At 36.3% G+C, this 22,500-nt stretch overlaps 1 protein-coding gene across 3 annotated transcripts in view; it reads right to left on the bottom strand.

The window, feature by feature from the left end:
- The window catches only part of ZEB2 (zinc finger E-box binding homeobox 2), a 144,723-nt gene that overhangs the window by 4,118 nt on the left and 118,105 nt on the right, over window positions 1-22,500 (bottom strand). For all 3 annotated transcript variants that reach the window (XM_069066746.1, XM_069066747.1, XM_069066748.1), the window contains 5 exons: window positions 17,468-17,656; window positions 16,552-16,766; window positions 13,771-13,879; window positions 10,812-12,790; window positions 9,123-9,303 (listed from right to left, as the gene is read on the bottom strand). In XM_069066746.1, the coding sequence (XP_068922847.1) occupies window positions 9,123-9,303; window positions 10,812-12,790; window positions 13,771-13,879; window positions 16,552-16,766; window positions 17,468-17,656 (2,673 nt within the window). The remainder of the gene's footprint in view (window positions 1-9,122; window positions 9,304-10,811; window positions 12,791-13,770; window positions 13,880-16,551; window positions 16,767-17,467; window positions 17,657-22,500) is intronic.

Genomic DNA, 22,500 nt, shown 5'->3' with positions numbered 1-22,500 from the left:
AGATAACAAATGTCAGAGGTGGAACTTGAACCTATGTCCTTCTGTCTACAAATACAGAACTTTATATTTTATAGGAAGTGAAATAAACTAGGGTCAAAATGTGTGGGAGAAACATTTGAATCAAAGGCAGTACTGATGGGATTATGAATTAATATCCTTTTGCTACTATAAGACAGTACAGGCATGAATGGTAACAGACCTGCTTCCATACCCATTGCTCAATTAAAACTGTTCTCTCTAACGCTAATCACCTTTTTATCTATCAATGTAATGGGATCTTTTCAGTCATTTCCCTCCCTGACCTATCTGCAGCCCTTCACAAATTCTACCTTGCTTTCTTTGCTATGACTCTTTCACAGATATCCCCCCACCTCATCTCCTTTGCTGATTCACCCTTTAATGTTGGGTGTTATTCCCAAGCTTTTGGTCCTCTTCTCATCTCTTTGTATACACTCTCTTTTGCAATCTTCTCCATTTTTATGGTTTCCATGATCATCAAGCAGTGGTGACACCACTGCTATATCACATTTATTAAGATCCAGCTTTTCCCCAGAGCTTTAGTCCTGTATTCATTCCCCCACTGTCAGTTGGATAATGCCACCTCACTGTACCTTCAGTTTAACATGTGCCAAATTGACTTTAACATCGTCAGCACACTGGATTTGGAGTTATCAGACTAGGGTATGAATGCTGGTTTTATCATTTATTACTGTTGTCACTTTGGCCAAATCATCTAACTTACTTGAATTCTCTCAGTTATAAAGTCCAGGAAGTGAACAGAGTGACTTTGAAGGTCCCTTCTTTATCTAAATCTGTGATCTTTTGATCACACTGTCATCTATCACTCACATAGCCCCCAGATCAGTCATTTTGACTCTTTTCTGTTTCTTACATCCAACCAATTCCCAAGGTCTGCTAATTTTACTTCTCCCTCCCTTGATTTCCATGTATACTGCCACCAAATTGGCTCAGACCCTTAGTACCTCTTGTTTTAATTTTCATAAAAGCCTTCCTGTCACCAAACTATATGGATAGCTAGGTGGTGCAGTGGATAAATGCTGGGCCTAGAGTCAGAAGACTCATCTTCCTGAGTTCAAATCTGACCTCAGACACCTACTAGCTGTGTGACCCTGGCCAAGTCACTTAACCTTATTTGCCTGAGTTTCCTCATTTGTAAAATGAGCTGGAGAAGGAAATGGCAAATCATTCCAGTATCTTTGCCAAGAAAACCCAAATGAGTCAGACTCACAAAGAGTCAGAAACCACTGAAATGATGGAACAACAACACCAAACTATCTGTCTCTACCCACTCAAATCCTTCACACTGTTGCTCAAGTAATCTTTGTGCATTGTTCTTATCATATTTATTCCTTTACCCAAGAACGTACACTCTTTAAGGGAAGAAGGTTTTTTTTGTTGGTTTTTTTACAAATATGCTTTTCCCTGTATCCCCAGTGATTTGCACAGTTTCTGACAATTATGAGTGCTTAGGAAATGTTTGAGGAATGACTAACTGACTCCACAGTTTGACACTGGCTTTAACTCACACTTCTCCCATTTGTATATACTACATTGCAGCTAAATTGGAATTCCTTATGTTGTATGTTATATGTCCTTGTTCTACACTCTCTCTTCCATATGCCTTTGCTCATACCTTTCCCTATGCCTGGAATGGACTTTTCCCTAATCTCTTCCTATTGAAATCCCTCCCTTAAAATTCAACTCAGATGCCATCACTATCATGAAGGCTTCTCTCACCCTGACCTCCTCAGTTGAAATATAGTTTTCTCTCTCATACTATTTCAGATAAAATTTTGTCAATGTTCTCTTTTGTACTTAGAAAATTCTATCATTTATTTTGGTATCCTATCTTTCTCCCTCTCCTCTCCTCTCCTCTCCTCCCCTCCCCTCCCTGCCTTCCTCCCTCCGTCGCCCTCCCCTCCCCCCCCCCTCCCCTCCCCTCTTCTTCTCTGCATTCTCCTCTCCTCTCCTTTCCTCTCCTCTCCTCTACATTCTCCTCTCCTCTCCCCCTTCAATATGACTATGAGCAAGATAGGGATAAAGACTGGACATGTTATTTTATTGGTATAAGGAACTCTTAGGTGAGGAGATTCTCTTTACCAAAGCAGGTTGGCACCTTCTCTGTACCTTATAATTTTAAAGCGATGCCTAAAACATTGAGCCTACCGTGTTTCCCCGATAATAAGACACTGTCTTATTAATTTTTTGGAAAGAAAAACACCAGAGGGCTTATTTTCAGGGGAGGGCTTATGTTGTCCTGCCTCAGCTCTCCTCCGCGGCACTGCTCTCAATGGCACCAGCAAGCAAATCACTGGGGAAGAACAGGATGACGCACTCACTGCTGCACCTCTGATTGGATGCAGCTCGGAGCACAGCGTGCATTTCATCCAGGGGGGGGGACGGTGCATACAGAGGGTACCATAATGTAGCGTGTAGCGCAGGGGATCACCTTCATTACAGTAGCAATCTCAATAGGGCTTATTTTCGGGGGAGGGCTTATTTTAGAGGAATCTTACACAGTAAGGGGAGGGCTTATTTTCAGGATAGGTCTTATTATCGGGGAAACACAGTAAGTGACTTGTCCAGGGTTACACAAAAAGTAGGTGCCAGAGTCGAGATTTGAATCCAGATCTTCCTGGCTTCAAGGTCAGCTCTCTATTGGGCCACCATGCCATGCTGTCTCTTGGCAGCTGTGTCCATTTTATCTGTGCATTCTCAGTAACTTGTACAATGCCCTACATCTACATCTATCTACATACAGTAATGCTTAGTAAATTTTGTAGAAATGAACTGAATAGATGAACTCTTCTAAGTTCTAGTGAAACTGATCAATTCAATTAGAATAAACAATACTTTTAGCACCCTGCTGGTCATGCTGCTGTGTATAGTTAGCTGGGTTGTTCTGATTATTTTGAATGCAATTTAGAGTAAGAATGACTGTCTACTGTGGACCACAATACTATATGATTTAATTTAAAAAAAAATTGAGTCAAATTTCAAGATAAATTCCCAAGAATAGAATTTTTTAAATGCCCCCCAAACCTCCTTTAATGGCTAAATATAGAACAAGGCTATTTCATGTGACCAAAAGGCATGGATTCTATACCTGGGTCTTGTTCTATTTCAGAATGTCTCCTTTTCTCGGAAGTTCTCCAGGTCAAGGAGTCATCTTTTGTTCTCATTTGAAATGAGTTGATGGTCTTAATCAGATTGATTAAGAACACTGTGAACATTTGTACTTTGGGGTTATTTTCTAAATCTTCTTTTCACGAGAAAAGCTACAAAATGGACTACCAATGGTATATGTATATATATAATGGTATATATATACTTCCTTATGGATAATGTTACTAGGAACACAGGATTTGGGTTCTTTAAGAGTAGGATAGGGAGCTTAATTAAATTAGAGTCCATAAAATATTCTGTGGCTGGAGATTACTTTCCAGAGCATACTGTCACTAACAAAGAATACTTTTATAGCATGAAAACATTAATACGACTTCATGATCTGAAGGCAGTATATGAAGTTTATCTTAAAATATAATGCATTTTTTCAATGAAATTAGAAGAATTAAGTTCTAAATGAGTCAATTTTAAGATGGATGATGTAATGGAAAGAAAAGTGGATTGTGAACTTGGAATCCTGATTTTTAGCACCAACTCTGTCATTAACTCACCATGTGAACTTGAGCAAGTCATTTAACTTCTCTGGGCCTCAGTTTCCTCACCTGCAAAATGAGGGAGTTTGGTCTAGATAGTGTCTCTTCTAGTTCTAAGAGTCTATGAATTGAGGAACAAAGCTTTTATTCTTCCAAGTCATTTGGATACTTGGAAAAGAGATACTGTAATAAAAGAAGGGAGGGAGAGAGAAAGGGAGGATATTGAAGACACAGAGAGAGTAGAGATACAGAAAGAAAGAGACACAGAGAGAGACAGAAAGAGGCAAAGAGAGACAGAAAGAGAAAGAAACAGACACAGGGAGACAGAGACAAAGAGAGATGGAGAGAGAGAAGAGAGAAAGAGAAACATAAAATTATAGAAAAAAAGGGAGAGATCACAAGGAAATTTGTGGAAGTAAGAACATGGAATAGGCAGTCTTGGCTCAGACTTACTTAGAATGTAACCCTGATATGTTACTTAAACTCTTTGAGCTTGTTTCATCATCTACACAATGGGGACAATAATTTTCCTATCTCAGTGGGCTGTTGTGCAAAAAAAAGTATTTGTGAACCTTAAAACACAACATAAATGTGAACAGTAACTTTTATTATTATACATACCAAGCAAAAGGCAATATTAATGGAGAAAACTATTTGACTCCTGTCACACACAAAGAAATTTCACCAAATGGTATATCTTCTAGTCTAGTTTAAAGAGAAAGTGGCTTACATATTCATCTTTTGTTCATCTGATTGAAATTAAGAGCTCCTAGAAATACATTTGTATAGGAACAAGCTTCAGAGAAACATCCAAATTTCTGAATGCTTAAGGCCTTTTGAGGCTTATTTTTTCTTTAATCTCTAGCCTGATGATTCACCTGGAAGCTAGAATGATGTTTGAAATGAATCACATGGCAGAAAGTTTAGGCTATAAAAACAGTAGTGTGTAACCTAAGAAAGAATTTGACTAGTGATTGACTTAACCCCTAGGCTTTCAGCTCATTTTGAATAAAGAAGACCTAAGGAAGTTAGTGGAGTAGATACATGAGTCCCAATAGTGTATGATCAAAGGAATTTTCAAATTAGTATTTTAAAGCAAGCCATACATGGAATTCACAAGCTTTCTTTGTGATAATTAACATTTTTGGTGCCAGAATGCTGCAAAAGCCAATACTTAAGAGGATTTTTTTTCACTCAGAAAAAGAAACTAAGAAATCATAGATTAAAAAAATTGAACATTATGTTGCTCTCTTAATTATGGTCAAATAAGTTCACTGTGAACAAGGATCAAATAGAATGAGAGAAACAGCTGGGGACAAAAGGTAATGGTAGATTAGCTTTCAGCAAATGAACTTTAAAATATAAATTTACCAAAGTGGCTTGTCCTAAAGACCAACTGAAATACCTCAGACACTTTTTCAGTATATCATAAAATGAGCTCAGTCAGACCTCCTAGCTACCATTTGCCATACAACATCAGCAATATTGAAAACTAATTGTGGACCAAGGCAGCAATGGGCATCTCTGAACACATTTTTGGTTAACTTTAGTCATGGAATGACTATAGCCATGTATGCTAACAATAGGATTGAGTCTTCTAGGAAAACAAATTCAACAGGTCAAAGATAAAAGTACATAGGATTCTAGGGATGTATGTATCATAATTTCCCTCCTAACTCCTTTTAAAAAAGAAAACATTCTTAATGTTAAACTGAATTCTTTCAATGCATCATCATCAATTAAAAATTTGGAATTATTACCTATCTGAATATTTATTTAATCAACCTTATTGTTGATAATCCTAGCAACTTAGAGTTTTATTCATAATTTTTTGAGATTCTTATTGATGAAGCATAAAAATATTACTATTAGTCATTTATAAAAAAATACAAGACCTAGATATTCAGTTAAAAAAGGAAAATTGACAAAATTTCTATATATTTCATGGTGATAGAAAAATGCATAAAGATCTTCATTTTGGTGGAAACCAAGGCTCAGAAATAAGGAAAATTTATCATATGTTGGGTCAAGAGACCTAGATGTTGACAAGCCAGAAAGCTAACAAGGTGGAAAACTAATAGCAGGATTGTTCCTCACAAATTCAGAGAAATGACATTATGTTTACCATCCTGTTGATAGCAAGTATACTTCGAAGCATCAGGTCTCATATCTTAAAAAAGCAAAATGTTTTGTTTTTGTTTTGTTTAAATGCAGTTAATTTTGGAAAAAAATTTCAATCATTATTCATCCTTCTGCTTGTCAACTTTTGCCTTTTAATCTCATTAAGGCTATTGACCTTAGAGTCAATGTGCTTGTGAGAGTCAGCTCTATCGGGCAGCTCCAAGATAAGACCTTTACAGAAGCTGTGTTGTAAAAGGTAATGTTTGTCCATGATTGTGTTAAAATCATTCAGACACAGAAAAGTGCCTTTGCTATTGCTTTTGTTAAACAGTGTGTTTTAAATTGTGAAATATCAAACAGATTTTTCATAACTGAATATGCTTAAAATATTAGTTAGTTTAATTTTCTAATCTAAAAGGGCCAGTATTTGTAGTATATATATATATATATAATTATCCTCAAGTATTGACAAAAATATCTATGAATGAGGTACAAGGATGGGGAAAGTTTTAAGTATAATGTATTTTCTGGTTATGAGCTCAAATTAATTTGTCACTAAACTTTTAATAACATTTCTTCTTTCTCTTATTCCACATCCTTTTTACTCAAATAATTCTAATAGTTTGCTTAGAAGACCCAAATCTAGACCCTTCATTGAAAATCAAAATGTTATTATTCTCTCTCTCTCTCTCTCTCTCTCTCTCTCTCTCTCCTCCCTCTCCTTCCCTCCCTCCCTTCCCCCCTCTTTTGGTTTATGGGCCCTTGGCTCTATTTACTCATAGAATTCTCCACCCGTTCAATTAGACTTCAGGATACAGAAAAAAAATAACCATGTGATCAAGTTGAAAGAATGTTGCATTAAAAATCAGGATTCTATAGTTTTCCTTCCAGTCCAAACTATCTACTAGCTAGACCCAAACTCCAAACTCCATCTTCCTTTCTGTTAAATTCATGAAAGCCATCTCCCATGACAATATATTCTTATCTTATCATCTCTCCTTAGAATCATTGTTTTCCATCAATGTTCATTCACTTTTGGTGTCACACTCTTTTTGAAGCCTTCCTTCCTTGACCACCCCCAGTTTTTTTGTGTTCTCTTCTTCACTTTGTATTATATTTACTTTTATATAAGTGGCAACCCCCCTCCTCCAAGCACCAACCCACTAGCAGGTCAACTCCAAGAAGACAAGGACTGTTTTTCATTATATGTTTGTATTCCCAACACTTAGCGTGAAGCCTTGATAAACATTTATTGAATTGAATTGAATTCCAGCTTGTCCAGCTTTAGACTTTATTATGTTTCGCTTTACCAATCAACCAAATAAAAGTTTGGGTGACAGACTCACATCTAGTTCTAAGGTTCTATTCTAATCTAGACTCCTAAAAAAGGAGGAAAAGCACACTTATCTCAGTGGTGGCATGGAGCAGTGATAGCAACACTTAATTGGGAATCAGATGAGCTCTAATTCTAACTACATTAACCAGTTGTATGACCTCAGTAAATAAGTGTGAAATAATGGAAAGAACCCTCAATTCCAAGTCAGAAGAACTAGAACCCTGATTCTAACTAGATGTGTGACTTTACCTCTCTGAGACTCAGTTTCCTCACTTGTCAAAAGAGGATAATAGTCTCCCATACCTACTTTACAGGGAAGTTGTGAGACAAGCACCTTGTAAACTTTAAGGTTCTATATAGACTTGAGGTATTATGAAAATGTTTATTAGTTAAAGCAGACATTTACATAGTGCTTTAAGGTTTGCAAAGGACTTTATCCTCACAACAAACTCGATAAGTCAGTATGCCTGATATTATTATTCCCATTTTATAGATAAGGAAATTGTGCCTCAGAGAGGTTGCCCCTAGTCAAGCACATAGAATGTTGTAAACTGCCCCCTTCCCCCCTAGGAAAATGTATTTTACATAGAGTGAAGGGATTATTTTTTCCTTTTATCTCAGTGATACCAGCACCCAATGTAGAACTTTGCACATAGAGAATGTTTAAAAAATTCTGGATTTGATTGGAAAGGAAGCAGGATTTGATTCCATGTCTCTCTTGACTCCAACTCCAATTATTTTTCCATTATATTATAGACCTTTCTAGACTTTGGGTAGAAAATCAGATTTAACAAGATGATGCTTAAGTTTCCTTTTAGCTTTAACACTCTGTGATTCTACAGCTAACCACTCACCATAGCTATCCTTCTAGCTACACTCCACCCTAGCCAAGCCCTGATCCATCCTAAGTCAATCCCTCCTTTCAGCTTGTTCAACCTGGAAAAGGGCAGGACCACCAGTGCAAAATAGACCTGTGGGTGTGGTTAACAAGTCATCTCCCCACATGAAAAGTCATCAGAACTTCACCCTTAGATTTGGCCTGTGTCCATAGGGATGTACCGTTTTGTGGGTATTTTTCAGAATTAGAGAATCACAAAACTTGAGAGTTGGAAGGGATGTCAGGGGCCATTTGTCCAACCCATACCCGAACAAGAATTCCCTCTACAACATACCCGACAAGTGGTCATCCAGCCTTTGCTTGAAGACCTCCAATGAGAGGGAACACACCACCTCCTGAGGCAGCCCATTCCACTTTTGGATAGCTCCAATTGTTAGCAAGTTCTTCCTTATTTTGTACCATTTCCCAAAGTTAGGAGTGCATGAATTAGGGATGAAGTAATACATTTTAAGGATTTTTATTTTAGTTTTTCATCCAAAGATAATTTCATTATCTCCTTTAGAATACAACTTTATGTATACAATATGCATCCCTTTCCCCTTCCTCTTTCAGGATTTGTGGATGGTACTAGCATGGTTACCTTAGTTTCAAGGTCATACATGGAACCTTTCTATAGCTGTGCTTACACACTATCCAAATATTTGGCAGACAACAGCAGCAATAGCTGGTTGTTTGGTGTTGTATTGATGAAACAGACAACCAGTTCACTGACTCTTATTTTCAAGCAGATGTTTTAATAGACCATAGTCACAGTCTAAGAATACCAAGACTCATCTGATACCTAATCTTCTGATTGCTATATCCTCTCATAGCACTACCCACTAAGCTATTCTCTGACATAATCTGTGAATTCAGCTTACAGAGAAGTCAAAAGAGGTGGAGACAAATGCATTCATAATTACGCACTCGATCCAATAAACAGGCAAAGAAAAAAAAAGTCCAACTGAGCTAGGCAAAAGCATTATTTCTTCCTTGTTGAAAGTATCAGCATATGTTACATCTTATGTCGCACAAGTGTACTCATTAAATATTATGAAATGTACAGCATGCAGTGAAGCTCTAACTAGCTAGTTAAAGTCATTCATACCTGTGTGTTCATATTTATGTCGCAGAAGGGAACTGCTTTTCTGGAATGTCTTGTCACATAAGTCACATGCATACATGCCACTCTCTGTCTTCTTGATCTTCTTTCGGGACAGACAGGAGTCAGAATCTGTCATATCATCCAGGCCTGACATATAGTCTTGCGCTCCATCAAGCAATTCTCCCTATGATGGAATCAAATAATTTATCTAACACATTCTCTTTCTTTTGTTCTACTTTTCCACAATATTTTGGACCTTCACAATGTGACATTTGCAATTTCTCAAAGACAATGCTTACAAATTGATCTAGATTATTTTATTTTCAATGACATATTTCAAATTTTACATAATTTTATTACATCTCAGATGCAAACAATATAGGAAACACTTCTGTCTTGGAGAGTAGATTTCAACTATTTTTTGACAAGATAAAATAGTAAACTACATGGGTAAAAAAAGTGTGAATATTTATAAGAAAATTTAAAAAATGATCTCATGAAATAAGTATAAGAAAAAAAAACTTGAGACTTGAAATTTGTTTATTTTTCAATGGCCTAACTTTAGAGATAACTGTAGCTGTAGAAAACCATTTTAATTGAATTTCATATTTAGGTACAAAATGTTATTATTATGCAATCTATTTAAATGTATGTCTACTGACTAAAGGCCTCAAGCTATATTTTTATATTTAATTTTGTAATTTGAAATAGGGAATATTAATAACACTTTTTATCAATGTTCTATCTATGTTAAAACAGCCTTCAGCATTAAGCAATAATGAATGTGGATCAGTAAATTATTAAATTTCTTGATATTTATTTTGTCTTGATCCTAAGGAGTGCAAACTTGCATGATAACATACATTTCCATTTGCTATCACACAGTTCAGTTTTCTTAGACTACGTCTGCACTAATTAATATTAGAGAAGATTAAATAGGCTTAAATACATTTACAAAGAGGGCAGATGTACTGTAAATTGGAATACTGGAACAGCTGTTATGGAGGTGTGGTGCTGTTTGTGCTCCTATCGTGCAGGCAGGGATTACTCTCCACGATGTTAAAATGTACCTGATTTTTACATTTGAAACTGTAAAACATTTACTAGTCAGTAAAATTACTAATGGAACTTAATAAGACATAAGGGAATGTCTTAAAGTATTTTAAAAATTATTCTTCAAAATCACTCACTTCACTAAACTATGTTACACACACGCATACACACACATACACACAGAACACATATATCTGGTCTTACATATTGTGAACATCTGTAAAGGTATGTGACTGCTGTGGACTATAATTTTTGGCATATACGTAAGGTCTACCAAATGTTGTTAGCAATATAAAATTCTAATGGCTGACAAATACAATATAAATAAACCTCAAAAAATAAATGTTAAGTTCTTCCAAATGTGCTTTTATCTTTTTTCTTTCTTTTCTTTCTTTCTTTTTTTTTTTTTTAGCAAATGTGCTTATATAGTACAGTATTCCAGTGTTACATCCATTTATTTTTCTAGCGCACTCAGTTTTTCAAGTTCAAGTCAAAATAAACTTTTCTATTTCTGCTAAAAATAAAACAACATTTGATTCTGCCCCCCCCCCCCAGATTATTTTTTCCTAGGAGAACATAATCTATACAATTTTCAGCTGTCCGTTTCCTGGCAGAAACACAGTCAAAGATGTCCCATACCTGAAATCCTTGTTTCCGCTGGTACTTTCTCCTTTGCTGCATGTCAGCAAAAGTAGCTGCTCCAGTTGGGTAGGTATAGGCCATATGTGGTAGGAAGCTCATCTGATCTAGTCCCGGGTATGGTCGCAGCCCCGGGATACTGGTCTGCACTGGCGGCATAAATGTGGCAGGGGGAAATGCGCTTTGTGGTGGAAGGGTTGTGTATAAAGGTTTGGCACTAAATGGGTTCATACTGAATACTGGATTAGTGCTTTTATTATCCAAGTTATTTGAATTTGAAAACTCCTTCTTGATAAAAGTCAAGTTTAGAGGTTCATCTGAATTTTCAGATGATAAAGAAACACTGTTATGGTCTAAATTTATGCTATTAGCTTTTGTTTTGTTCTTTGTGGCTATAATACTTTTGGGTTCCTTCATTTGTTTTGGTAATGACAAGTCCAAAGGCTCAGCCTGAAGCTCCTCAGAGGAGAAACTGTTTGGAGTGTAAGAACTACTATGGGAGTTTTTAGAAGATGTGGAGGAAAGATTTAAAGGAGAAGGAGTATTACTCCTTGAGTGGTCCAATTTATCAACAACTGGTTTAATATTGGTAAAGTGGGTAGGTTTCGTTAGCCTGAGAGGAGTATCACAATTAGTAACACTGTTATGGAGTTCTGCTATAGATGGTGATGTTATAGAGTCCATAGGCTTTACAGGAGACCTGGCTGATAAAGAGTCTTTAGTGGGTGTGTTGTTGGTGGCAGCCAGCGCCACCTTGGCACTGGTCCTTTCCAGTGATGGTGACCTGGAATTTGAATACTGGTACACTTTTCGTTGTTCAAACCATTCCTTCACAAATTCCTGAGGAAGGCCAACAGCAATGGAAATTTTCAGTAGTTCATCAGAGTTAGGTTCCATATTCATAGCATAATATGCTTTAAGTACAGACATGTGGTCCTTGTATGGGTTGATAGGGCTAGTCATTCCTTTCTCAGAAAGTACTGATGACAACAGAAGAGCTTTATTATCAACAAACATTTCAGATTTGTTGGGAACTATGCTTTCGTGAGGTTGAAGGACTGCCTTGATTTCTTCATTCATTTTGCAAAGGTAACGCTCATGCTGGTGTAAGGGAATGGGACCAGGAAAACTTTCTTTACAGAACTGGCATGAAAACGGAGTGGATATGTTATGGTTCTCAATCATTTTTTCTTCTGAGACCAAGTCTATTAAAGTACGCAACTTCTCCTTCTTAATAGTACTGAGCGGCCTCCTTGAGTCAGTAGTTAAGCTCTGGAGGCAAGCTTTGGCTTCATTAACTTTTTCTAAAGTATAGTCAATAATACTTTTAGTGGCACCATTATGACTCACGACTGGAAGACCCACAGGTGGAATATTAGGAGAAGTGACTCCTTGTTCCTCAGCTTGAGAGCATGGATCCTTCATGTGATAACCCTTTAACTTTGAGATTTCTTCAGCCTTGCAATCCATTTTTTGCCTGGAAACCGTGTTGTCCACAATCTGTAGAACTTTCTGTACCTCGCTTAAATTACTACCTATTGTAGGAAACCCAAGTAGAGGGGCTTCCATTCCTACACCTAAGTGCTGCATTGGACTTTGAGCAGAGGGATGAACTCCTAATGGGCTGGTTGCTCCAAGTCCACCATTCATAAAAGGACTAGCGCCACTAAACCCATGTGTGGCCATAAGAACTTTATAGTCATTAAAATCTAGTGGTTCTGTTTTAATTTTAAGTAAGCCCGTTTGTTCAGACATACTAAGTGGTTTTCCATTCTCCAATTTGTTTCTCAGCTGTGAAATGGCTGAATTAGTAGGAGAGGAAGAAACAGAATTAGGAGAAGAACCTGTCTTGATATTATTTCTCATTCGACCATTTACGGAGATTAAACCAATGCATTTCTTGCTGCTGATGTGTGAGCTGTAGGAGCCAGAGTGTGAGAAACGTTTCTTGCAGTTGGGGCACTCATAGGGTTTTTCACCTAAAATGACAATTAAAACAAACATTATACTATCTTATGATAGGTAGCAATCTAATTCAGCTACCAGGATAGCCACCCAAGAGATTAAGTGGAAAGGGCAAAAATGATGCTACTTTATGTTCTAAGTGTTTAAGTCAGAATTATTTGACCATAACTGTTTCCTAGGCTTTATCTACACTGAGTTGACATAGTTCAAGATGTCAGCTGTGCAAGGTGAACAGCTATCTATCTATTCTGCTCTCAGGAAAGATTCCAAATCTCCCTTTGCCATCGGCAGCCTCCCATTTTAACAGTGTGTCAGATTAATGTGTGGTCAATAGCACAATAAAGATGTCACACTATTTAAAGGGGAGTGGAGCCATGGTTTTAATCAACTTTGTAGAGATTCCATTGATTCCACCAATCCTACAAGTCCTTTGAATAGCTTCCAATTTGGTAATAAAATGCTTGGCAGAGCTATCAGACTTGTTCTGGGGTGAAAATCTAAGTGGTAGGTTTTTCTTTTGCTCAAACACAGATCTCAAGATTGAAGTAACATTTAGAAAATCTCTGTCTGAGCTTTCTAACAAGATTCTTAATTCATATGATTACCTGGAACTTTTCTCTATCTTTCTTAATTATAAAAAGATAAATCACATTAAATATCTCTATCTCCCCTCCTTGGAAACTGAAGTTTTTTAGACTAAAAGCTTATTCAATATAAGCAAGGGTTCAAGGGAGGAGTATATTTCTTTGAGCTCTGGGAACAAAGCAAAGCATTTATAATTTTTAATAAATGTTAGTATTACAAATCTTTTCGCAAGACAGTGCTATTAATGGTAGGACAAATCTCATGAGGATGAGTCAGGCACACGTAATTTATGAAATACCTTAGTAGCTCTAAAAAGCTACAAACAGAACTGTGTAAATTTTAAACAATCTTTAAAACTCAGCTAATTAAACAGAATGCAAATGAGAGCACCAGCACCTCTGCTACTCACCACTGTGAATTCGCAGGTGTTCCTTCAGATGGTGTTTATATTTGAAGGCCTTGCCACACTCTGTGCATTTGAACTTGCGATTACCTGCTCCTTGGGTCAGCATTTGATGCTAGAAAAGGAAAAGAGGCAGATATTAGTCATATACAAGAAGAACAAAGATATTTAGGTAGAATAGAAAAGACACCTCTTTTTCAGATAGGCCAAAGAGTCTGTGTACACAGTCATTTCTTTGCCCGGTCTTTCAGTATTGCCATAAAAGTTATAATGTTTGCAGTAAACTGAAACAAATAAAAAAAGTGCTTTAGCACAAGTATCTAATATTTGCTTCAGAATTATTTTTGAGCTCTCTTCTCCAAAATGTCTCTTTAAGTTATCCTGAGATGAGAGGAAATCATTTATATAAATGTTTGTAGTTCTTCACATTCACTGCAAAATTAAAAACTTGGGAATTCCCTACTCTAATGCACCAGAGAATGACAAGGGGGAAATGAGCCATTTTCCTGAAAACTCTAAGTCATCTTGAAAATGTAAAACCACAATAATTAAAATTTCTTTACAAGTTTAGAGTGCATCATCCTATGGCAATTTCAAATTTAAAGAAGTAAAAACACTTGATCATAAATGTTTCATCATTCAGTAAACATTTAAACATCCTTTTCAGGATGCTAGTTTCAAATGTAAACTGTTTTTTTTTAAATCAAGGTGTTGCATATCAGACTTCATTCACTATAAAATATGAGAGACAACATCCCAGGTGATAACTTCTTGAGCAGTTTTAACACAGACTAGCAGGAGTAATTTCAGATAGTCTTCATTTTTTGTTCATTTTTACTTTTAACTTTCGTGCTAAGGAGTAGGGATGAATCCAGAAAAATAGTTTGCTAGAAAGCCAAGTTAAAAGCAGTGAAGATATAATCAAACACAGCTGACCTTTTTGAACAAGAGAGAAAAGTGTTGTGACTTTGAATTCTTAACAACAACAAAAAAAGATTCAGTCATCCACTCTGGATGCTCAAGGTAGGAGGTCAGCCTTTTTTGAGCAGCAATGACACAAAAGCCTTTTGCAAAAAGACAGCACAGAAATGGTATGACAACTGCTAGGGTGTGCTGAATCTTCCCACATTCCTAGTGAGACAGATGGTGTTACATGGGACACAGGGAGGTTTGTTCAAACAGCAGCAACCTTCAAAGATCAAGCAGAGCCCAGCCCGCGGAGCGCCATTGAGGGACCAGCGCTCATATGTTGCTGAGTTGCATAAACAAACAGCAACAGCTGCTTTGTCTCCCCCCACAGCCCTCAGAGGACTACTATAAACTTTAGTTGTGCCACTGTTAATATGATACAATCATTTTAATTTACTAATTGTAAATGCCATGAGCAAATGAGGGGACTTTTCAACACCAAAGCTACCATTCATAATGCGCCAACACAATCACACTTCTGCATATGAAATTTAAGACAGTTATGATAGATAAATATCTAGGCAGTTTTTTTCCTTAGCATTTTAGTGAAATTAAGCAAAGGAAAAATATGTGTTACATAAGTGTAAACATGCAAACATTTTTCTATATTTGAACTTTGAAAAGCAGTTCATGAAACAAACCATATCCGATGCAGTTAGGATGATTTACATCCCCTGTCCGCTTAAATGGTAAAGTTCCAAATTGAAGGATGATCAGCATTACTTGGTGTCTGTTTCCCTAACCAATTTTCCTCCTTGTAAAAGATGGAGCCAAAAAATTCAAACAAGATATAAAAATATTTTTTTCTAAACATCAAGTTAAGAAAAACTATTAATGTGGTTTAAAAAAAAGCCTATGTAATGTGACTTCATCTATGCCAATCCATCTATTTGGACGTAAAGCACACCATTTCCGTTTCCACTCTAACACTTCATACACTCAATTTGCAGATATAATTCTCTTAGGATGCCAGAAATAGCAATTTTGCTAAAACGTTTAAAGAACATTGTAAAGCAGTTCCATTGAATCACTTCATGAATTTAAGTAAGTTGTAGTTACCTGTTCAAGCTATAGAGCTGTCTTTTTCTTTAAAGAGCCAAGGAAAAGATGAACCAAATGATCCAGAGCAATTTTAACATTCTACTGTGTATACACATACATACTTATGTATATGCATGCATGTATATATAACATGTATGTATAAAATACATGTATGTATATATAGATGCATGTATATCTAGGAATAATCATTTTTATTTACTTCAGCTATATTAGGCATATGCCTAGTTTAATCATATATATGTGCATTTTTTATTTTCCTCAAAACATTCAATTAGATTTTATAAACTACTAGGAGAATGTAAAAATATCAACCTGATTGAAGATGTTATATGACAAATGAAAGAAACACACTCATCTTTTACTATGACTTAGGAATCCCATATGCAAAAAATTGCAAAGCAAAAGTAGGTGAAAAATGGAATTAAAATTGCTGAGATGTTTAATAATGTATAATTAAAATGCTACAGTTTCATTCACTTTTTGAGGAACATAAAAATGAAACTAAAGTCAAGTTAAAGTGCAAATAAAATTTCTAAATTAGAAATTAACACACTCATTCGATCGTGAACATAGGACTATTAAATCATATTAGAAGAGACCATCAAAAAATCATTTAGACCTCAATTAAAGCTATTACCATTAAAAGATCTGCATCTTCAAAATGCCATGAAAAATTAATAATGATTGCCAATCAAAGCAATATCGTTTCTCTAAGGGGTTATTATAGAAAGAAATCACTTAAAACCAACCCCCCACCTGATCTGTCCCCGGCTTGTGCGTCACCATATGCCGCTCGAGCTGGGTGCGGTATGCAAACGTGTAGCTACAAAGAGGGCAAGAAAAGTTCTCCTCGTTCTTCTCATGGCGGTACTTGATGTGCTCCTTCAGTGATGTCAAGCGCTTGTAGCCCCGGTCGCAGTAGGGGCAGGTCAGCAGTTGGGCAAAAGCATCTGGAGTTCCAGGTGGCAGGTCTGTAGCCGAGAGACAGGAGAGAGAGAAGCAGGCCAAAAGGTCAGTAAATCAATGGCAGCTAATGGGCTTATTGCCCGGGATGGTATGACAGGAATCACTGCAATCTGCTACACCAGAGTGCCATCATTTCAGACTGGCCTCAGCACACACCAGTTCCCTCACACACCCAGGACAAACTTGTCTGAATCATTTCATACTGTGCTAGAAAATTAATTAATGACTTGAGCTTTTGGGGGGAGATGTAAATAGCTGAAAAATGAAGGAATTTTCTCCAGGTGACTAGCAATTTGTATTTAATATTAAACCATGTAAAGCTATGACCATGGCTATACAGTCATGAGGAACCTTTGTAATTGCTTGACAAAAGTGTTAGAATGATTGAGGGTCAGCACTTCTAAATTTCTTCTTCAGAAGTAAGGCCCCCCCCCCCCCAAAAGATAAGGATATTCTCGGATATTTCTCTCTCAGAAATAAGCTTTGATTGTTCCTGCTCTTCACTGGATGTACAGAATGACACAAATTTGCTGACAAAAAAAATCACAATACACTAAAATTACAGTTCCAATCTTTGCTCATGAAATTCCATGCTTCTGCAGCTGTTCCTCAAATTTTAAGGTAAACACCCAGGCATGTAGTGCATTTGTAATTGCAACAGCTGCAAGGGGTCAATATAGTGGCTAAAAATGAATTACAGTCTCACCATTTTCTTCTTGCCCATTGGCCTCTGGAGTGCCAAGGCGAGACAGTTCCTCAGGGGCTTCTGGGTAAATAATGGCTGTGTCACTGCGCTGTAGGTACTCCGCAATGCTAACTGCATGGCCATCCCCTTCATCCAGTTTCCTTTTGGCAAAATATTCCTCAAAGTCCGACGTGCAATTTGCATTCTTAACTGAAATCATAAAAGAAAAAGAAATGGTTTTTCAGGGTTTTCTCCCAGAGAGCCTGAGCTGGTTTATGTCACTGTTTTCATGAAATGCTGATTCACAATGGAACTACAAATATATGGTTTATTTGCAAGAAGTGAACCAGATGACCAATTATTGATTGAACACTGCCCTGTTCTGGGCCACATCGTGTGCTAGATACAAAATCTAAATGGTATTTTTCTTTAAAATAAATGATGACATTGTCTTTATTTCTTCCTGGAAAATTCATCTCTGGGTAATTTACAAAGGGAAAATACATTATTTCAAAAATGTTACTCAGTAAAATTTTACAAATAGAACCACATGTTTCCAGATCTTGACTGCTAGAAAATACAAGCCCAAAGCTACTTTTATAGTTTTCTATAAGTTTTCTTTCTTTTTTAAAAAGGTATATCTAATTTTTTATTGCCCACCAAACATAACATGTTCCTAACCACAAAGACATCCTGTTTCTAAAAATATGCTTTTATTCCTCCCGTCCTCTGAATATCACACACAGGAATGAGTGCAAAGCCTAAGATGTAGAGAGATAGGAATGTACTTTTTAAAAATGCATGACTGTTGACAAATTATAAGAAAGAGCATTTGTAGTCCTTAAAAGTTATGCTTGATAATCTCAATATTTTTACACTGAAAATTATATCAGGTTAAGCTTATTGTTTGTAGAAAGGGAATAAAAATGAGCAGGAAAAGCAAGAAGAGTTGAAGTGTGATTTCCCAGTGATGGGGACTTAGAAATGTGTGCCTTTCCCTCTAAAATAAATTAATGTTGTGAAACAGTTTTAGTGACTTGAACAAGATTTTGTATATTTAAAACCTGTAAACATGTTTTTGAAATAAGCTGTCACTTTAATATCAAAAATCAATTGTTTATGAGAGAGAGAAAGAGAGAGAGAGAGAGAGAGAGAGAGAGAGAGAGAGAGAGAGAGAGAGAGAGAGAGAGAGAGAGAGAGAGGGTGAGAGAGAGCTAATACTATGCTTTAGCTACACTTTGAGTTTTCTGCTGATGAAGTAATGGAGGAATGAATGGTGGAATGAATGAATAAATGAATTTTCAAAATTTTTCAAAAGTCTTAGCCCTGATCTATGCTTCTCTCCCTCGTCTTCTCCAAGCTTCTTTGCCATAAAAATAAAAAGCTATTTTTAAAAAGGTAAATCTGTTTGACGTTCTAAATAAGAATTTTGCATAGGGCAAGGTAATTATATTTTCTGTTCTTTTGTCATCAAGAAATAATAAGATTATCTATGAGAATGCTTTAAATTGAAATCTTTAAATGTGAACTGAAACAATGGGCAACTACATGGGCTAAAATAAAAAGAAAACAGACAAATTGGGCTGTAGAATTAGACCTTATTGAATGTTAAACTGAAGGTACTGACAACCTTTAATACTACTAGCCTTAAATTTTTTTTCTCACCTTTGCAAGTTTTGTAGGAAGTTAACCAAATCTGTGCATTAATGGAAAAAGGTCAACACTGCTCAAATGTCCTATATTTTCCTCAAGGATGGAGACACCACATGCAGTGATGGAGCCAACTTTTTAAGGTTATCTTAGAACTTTGTTTCAAACCTATTTTTTTAAAACAGCAATTTAGGATAAAAATAAATAAACAGTGAGGATTTGTTATCCACTGGCATGCTCATGGTATTGTGGACACTTTCCCAAGAGTATAAATTGGTGGTGATTGTGATGATGACATTTTACTTGCATCATAGTAACTGGACCTGAAGAAATTTAATTTTCACAGACAGATCATCAACATGACTATAATGGGGAGGGGTATTATTATCCTTGGTGGCTTGGGTGGCATCTACACTAACCATTCTGCTTTTATCTTGATATTCTAGTAACCATCTGAATTATTTGGCCACAGCTGCATTGTACAGCCTGATTTTTTATTTGCATATGAATGTCTCCATTGAAAAATGGAATCAAATGCAAATGGATGTTTCAATTGTATTTATATTTATATCTTTTTGGCTTGTGTGGCAGAAAAATGCTAGATGTTTCTGGATAGACAGTTCTTACCCAGTTTTCTTTAAAAACTATAACTGGTTGATTTGAGAGGCAAATCATTTATGAGGTGACATAAAGTTATTTCTGGTAGACTTCTGAGTAAGATGCTAAGGAGAAGACTTTTTGAACGCTGCCTGGAGAAGTCAAATAGTTTTGCAAAGGAAGAGGGTGCTTCATCTGTACCACACATCAATCAGTCAGTAAGTGTTTATTGTGGTCCCATCTCATGTGCCCAATATTGTGCTAGACTCTGTGAAAGAAGTATAATAGCTTGTGTAAGATATCTCTGCCAACTCAGAGCTTACAGTCTAGCTGGAAAGGAGACCTGAATTACCATTTGTGAAACAGCCAAGCATCATTTAAGTAAGGAGCTACTTAAGATTGATTGTAACTTCAGGAAAAGTTCCGAGAAGGGAAAAGTCAGTGTAGGTAGAAGCCAACAAGGAAGGTCACATGGAAGAGGTGGGATTGAATGTTTCTGATCCAAAGTATTTGAGCCGCTAGGACTTGGGTTCATGTGGGATAGTTGAAGCACTGGAGGGATGACCCATTATGTTTTGATCACTTAAGTGGAATTGAGTTAAACTTTCTCTGGCTCATAGGTTCAGAAATGTGAAAAGGGAACTTACAGGTCACTAAGTTCAGTCTCTTCATTTCACAAATGAAGAAACTGAGGCCCAGAGCAGTTGGGACTTGTGCAAGATTATGAGCCAGGAAATTAGGTTTCCTGACTTCAAATTAAGAATTCTTTCCACTGCAGAACACAACTTTTGTGGATGAGAATTTAACTTACTACATTGCTAGAAAGGAACACTAATAATATAACTAATAATAATAACTATCGGTAACATTTTTGTAGCACTTTACAACTGTCATCTCATTAAGCAGTACTAGAATCCTTTTTTTTTTTAATAGATGAGGAAACAAATGCAGAAAGGTAAAATCGTTTACTCAAGGGCACATAACGAATGGTCACAGTAGCATTTTGAATCTAGGTCTTTTGTTGCCAAATCTAGTGGGTTTTTTTTTTTCAACCATACCATAGCGTCTCTGTGAGAAATTCTCCTACAAAGGTAACTGTGTTTTCTGTATGACCCTTAACTCCAGATCTTGGTATGATTGGTCAGATCAATCACAAAACCTGTTGGGAAGGATAAGGATCTTCAATTCTACTTGCAAGCTTTTCTTTTATGTTTATAGATGGGCCAAAACGGAAGAACTTGTACCAAACATTAAATTTTCTATGGTTGTATTCTCTATAAGAGGCACATAGATAGAGTAAAAAATTCACTAGAGAGTTTTAGAATCAACCAGTATATTATGGAAATACAGAAACAACCTCATTTAAAATTTTTATTTAATCCTTTTAATTCTCATGTCTCTATTTAAGAATTGCCATGGTACACTGAAAACAGATATTTTAATTGTATTTATGATCAGACAGTAACTAAAACTTACACACAAGAGATCTCTCTTGAAGGTTTTTCATTTGGCCCTAAATATTTACCCCAAAAATCTAAATCTTTCTTAAGTTCAAGTAAAATTTGCTCATCTAAAAGAGCCTGACATTAAAAATATTTTCATCTCCATGAGCACTTGACAATACTTAGGTGTAGCTCCATCCCTCCCTGAATATACTACAACTCTAGGTAGAGCAATTTTAATTTCTTTCTGAATTTATTGTTCGTCCAGGCTGATTTTGCTACTTGATACCAGCTATAACAACACAAATTGTTCTTCATGCCCATACATATGGAATGCTTTCTTAAATTGCAAACGAACTTTAATCAGTACTGAAATATAATACCAAAAGAATCTAATAATTATTCTTTCTTTTTCTGCGTCTTACTCTTTCTTTTTTTTTCTTTCCTCCTAGTGAGAAGGATTGACTTTGGGAAGGAAGGGTGTGTGTGTGTGTGTGTGTGTGTGTGTGTGTGTGTGTGTGTGTGTGGTGGTAGGACATGATAACTGTCTTCAGATATATAAAGAGTGGAAAAAAAGTTGTATTTGTTCTGTTTGGCCCTAGAAGGCAGAACTAGATGCAATGGTTAAAAAGTTTCAAGGAAGAAAATTTTAAATTAATCTTAGGAAAAAAAAACAACTAAAAAAATTTGAGCTATACCAAAGGGGAATGAACTGCCTCTTGAAGTTCTCTTTTGACTTACTCAAATGAAACCTGGACCACCATTTGTTGGGTATGCTGGAGAGGGAGTCCTTTTTTGGACTGGGATGGACTACACAATTGCCTCAGAGATCCTGTCCAACTCTGAGACTCTGTGATACTCTAACTTTCACCTTATTCTTTTCTGTTTCTTTTCTGTCTTTTGTATGCATCTAGAATCCTACATAAACTAATACATATACTACCATTTTTGATTTGGTAGTTTTAATTGTTAACAAAAATTTAAGCATAAATTTTATGAACATAATATATTTTCATAAAAAGAAAAAGGGATGAATAATTCTAGTAAAGAGAAGATTTTGGAGGGCTAAAGACAACAGTTAGGAAGATGAGTAGGTATGTTGAACAATTTTTTTTTGCTACCATTTTGGAATGACTGTGGTGACACCAAATGCTAATACCTATAATTTCCTTCCTTCCTTCCTTCCTTCCTTCCTTCCTTCCTTCCTTCCTTCCTTCCTTCCTTCCTTCCTTCCTCCCTCCCTTCTTCCTTCCTTCCTTCCTCCCTCCATTCTTTCTTTCTTTCTTTCTTTCTTTCTTTCTTTCTTTCTTCCTTTCTTCCTTTCTTCCTTTCTTCCTTCCTTCCTTCCTTCCTTCCTTCCTTCCT

This window comes from Petaurus breviceps, unplaced genomic scaffold (assembly GCF_028583685.1).
Source record: "Petaurus breviceps papuanus isolate PSGF00001 unplaced genomic scaffold, PetGlider_PUasm1.0 90723, whole genome shotgun sequence".
NCBI classification, from domain to species: Eukaryota; Metazoa; Chordata; class Mammalia; order Diprotodontia; family Petauridae; genus Petaurus; species Petaurus breviceps.
This window is presented reverse-complemented; position numbering and strand designations above follow the sequence as displayed.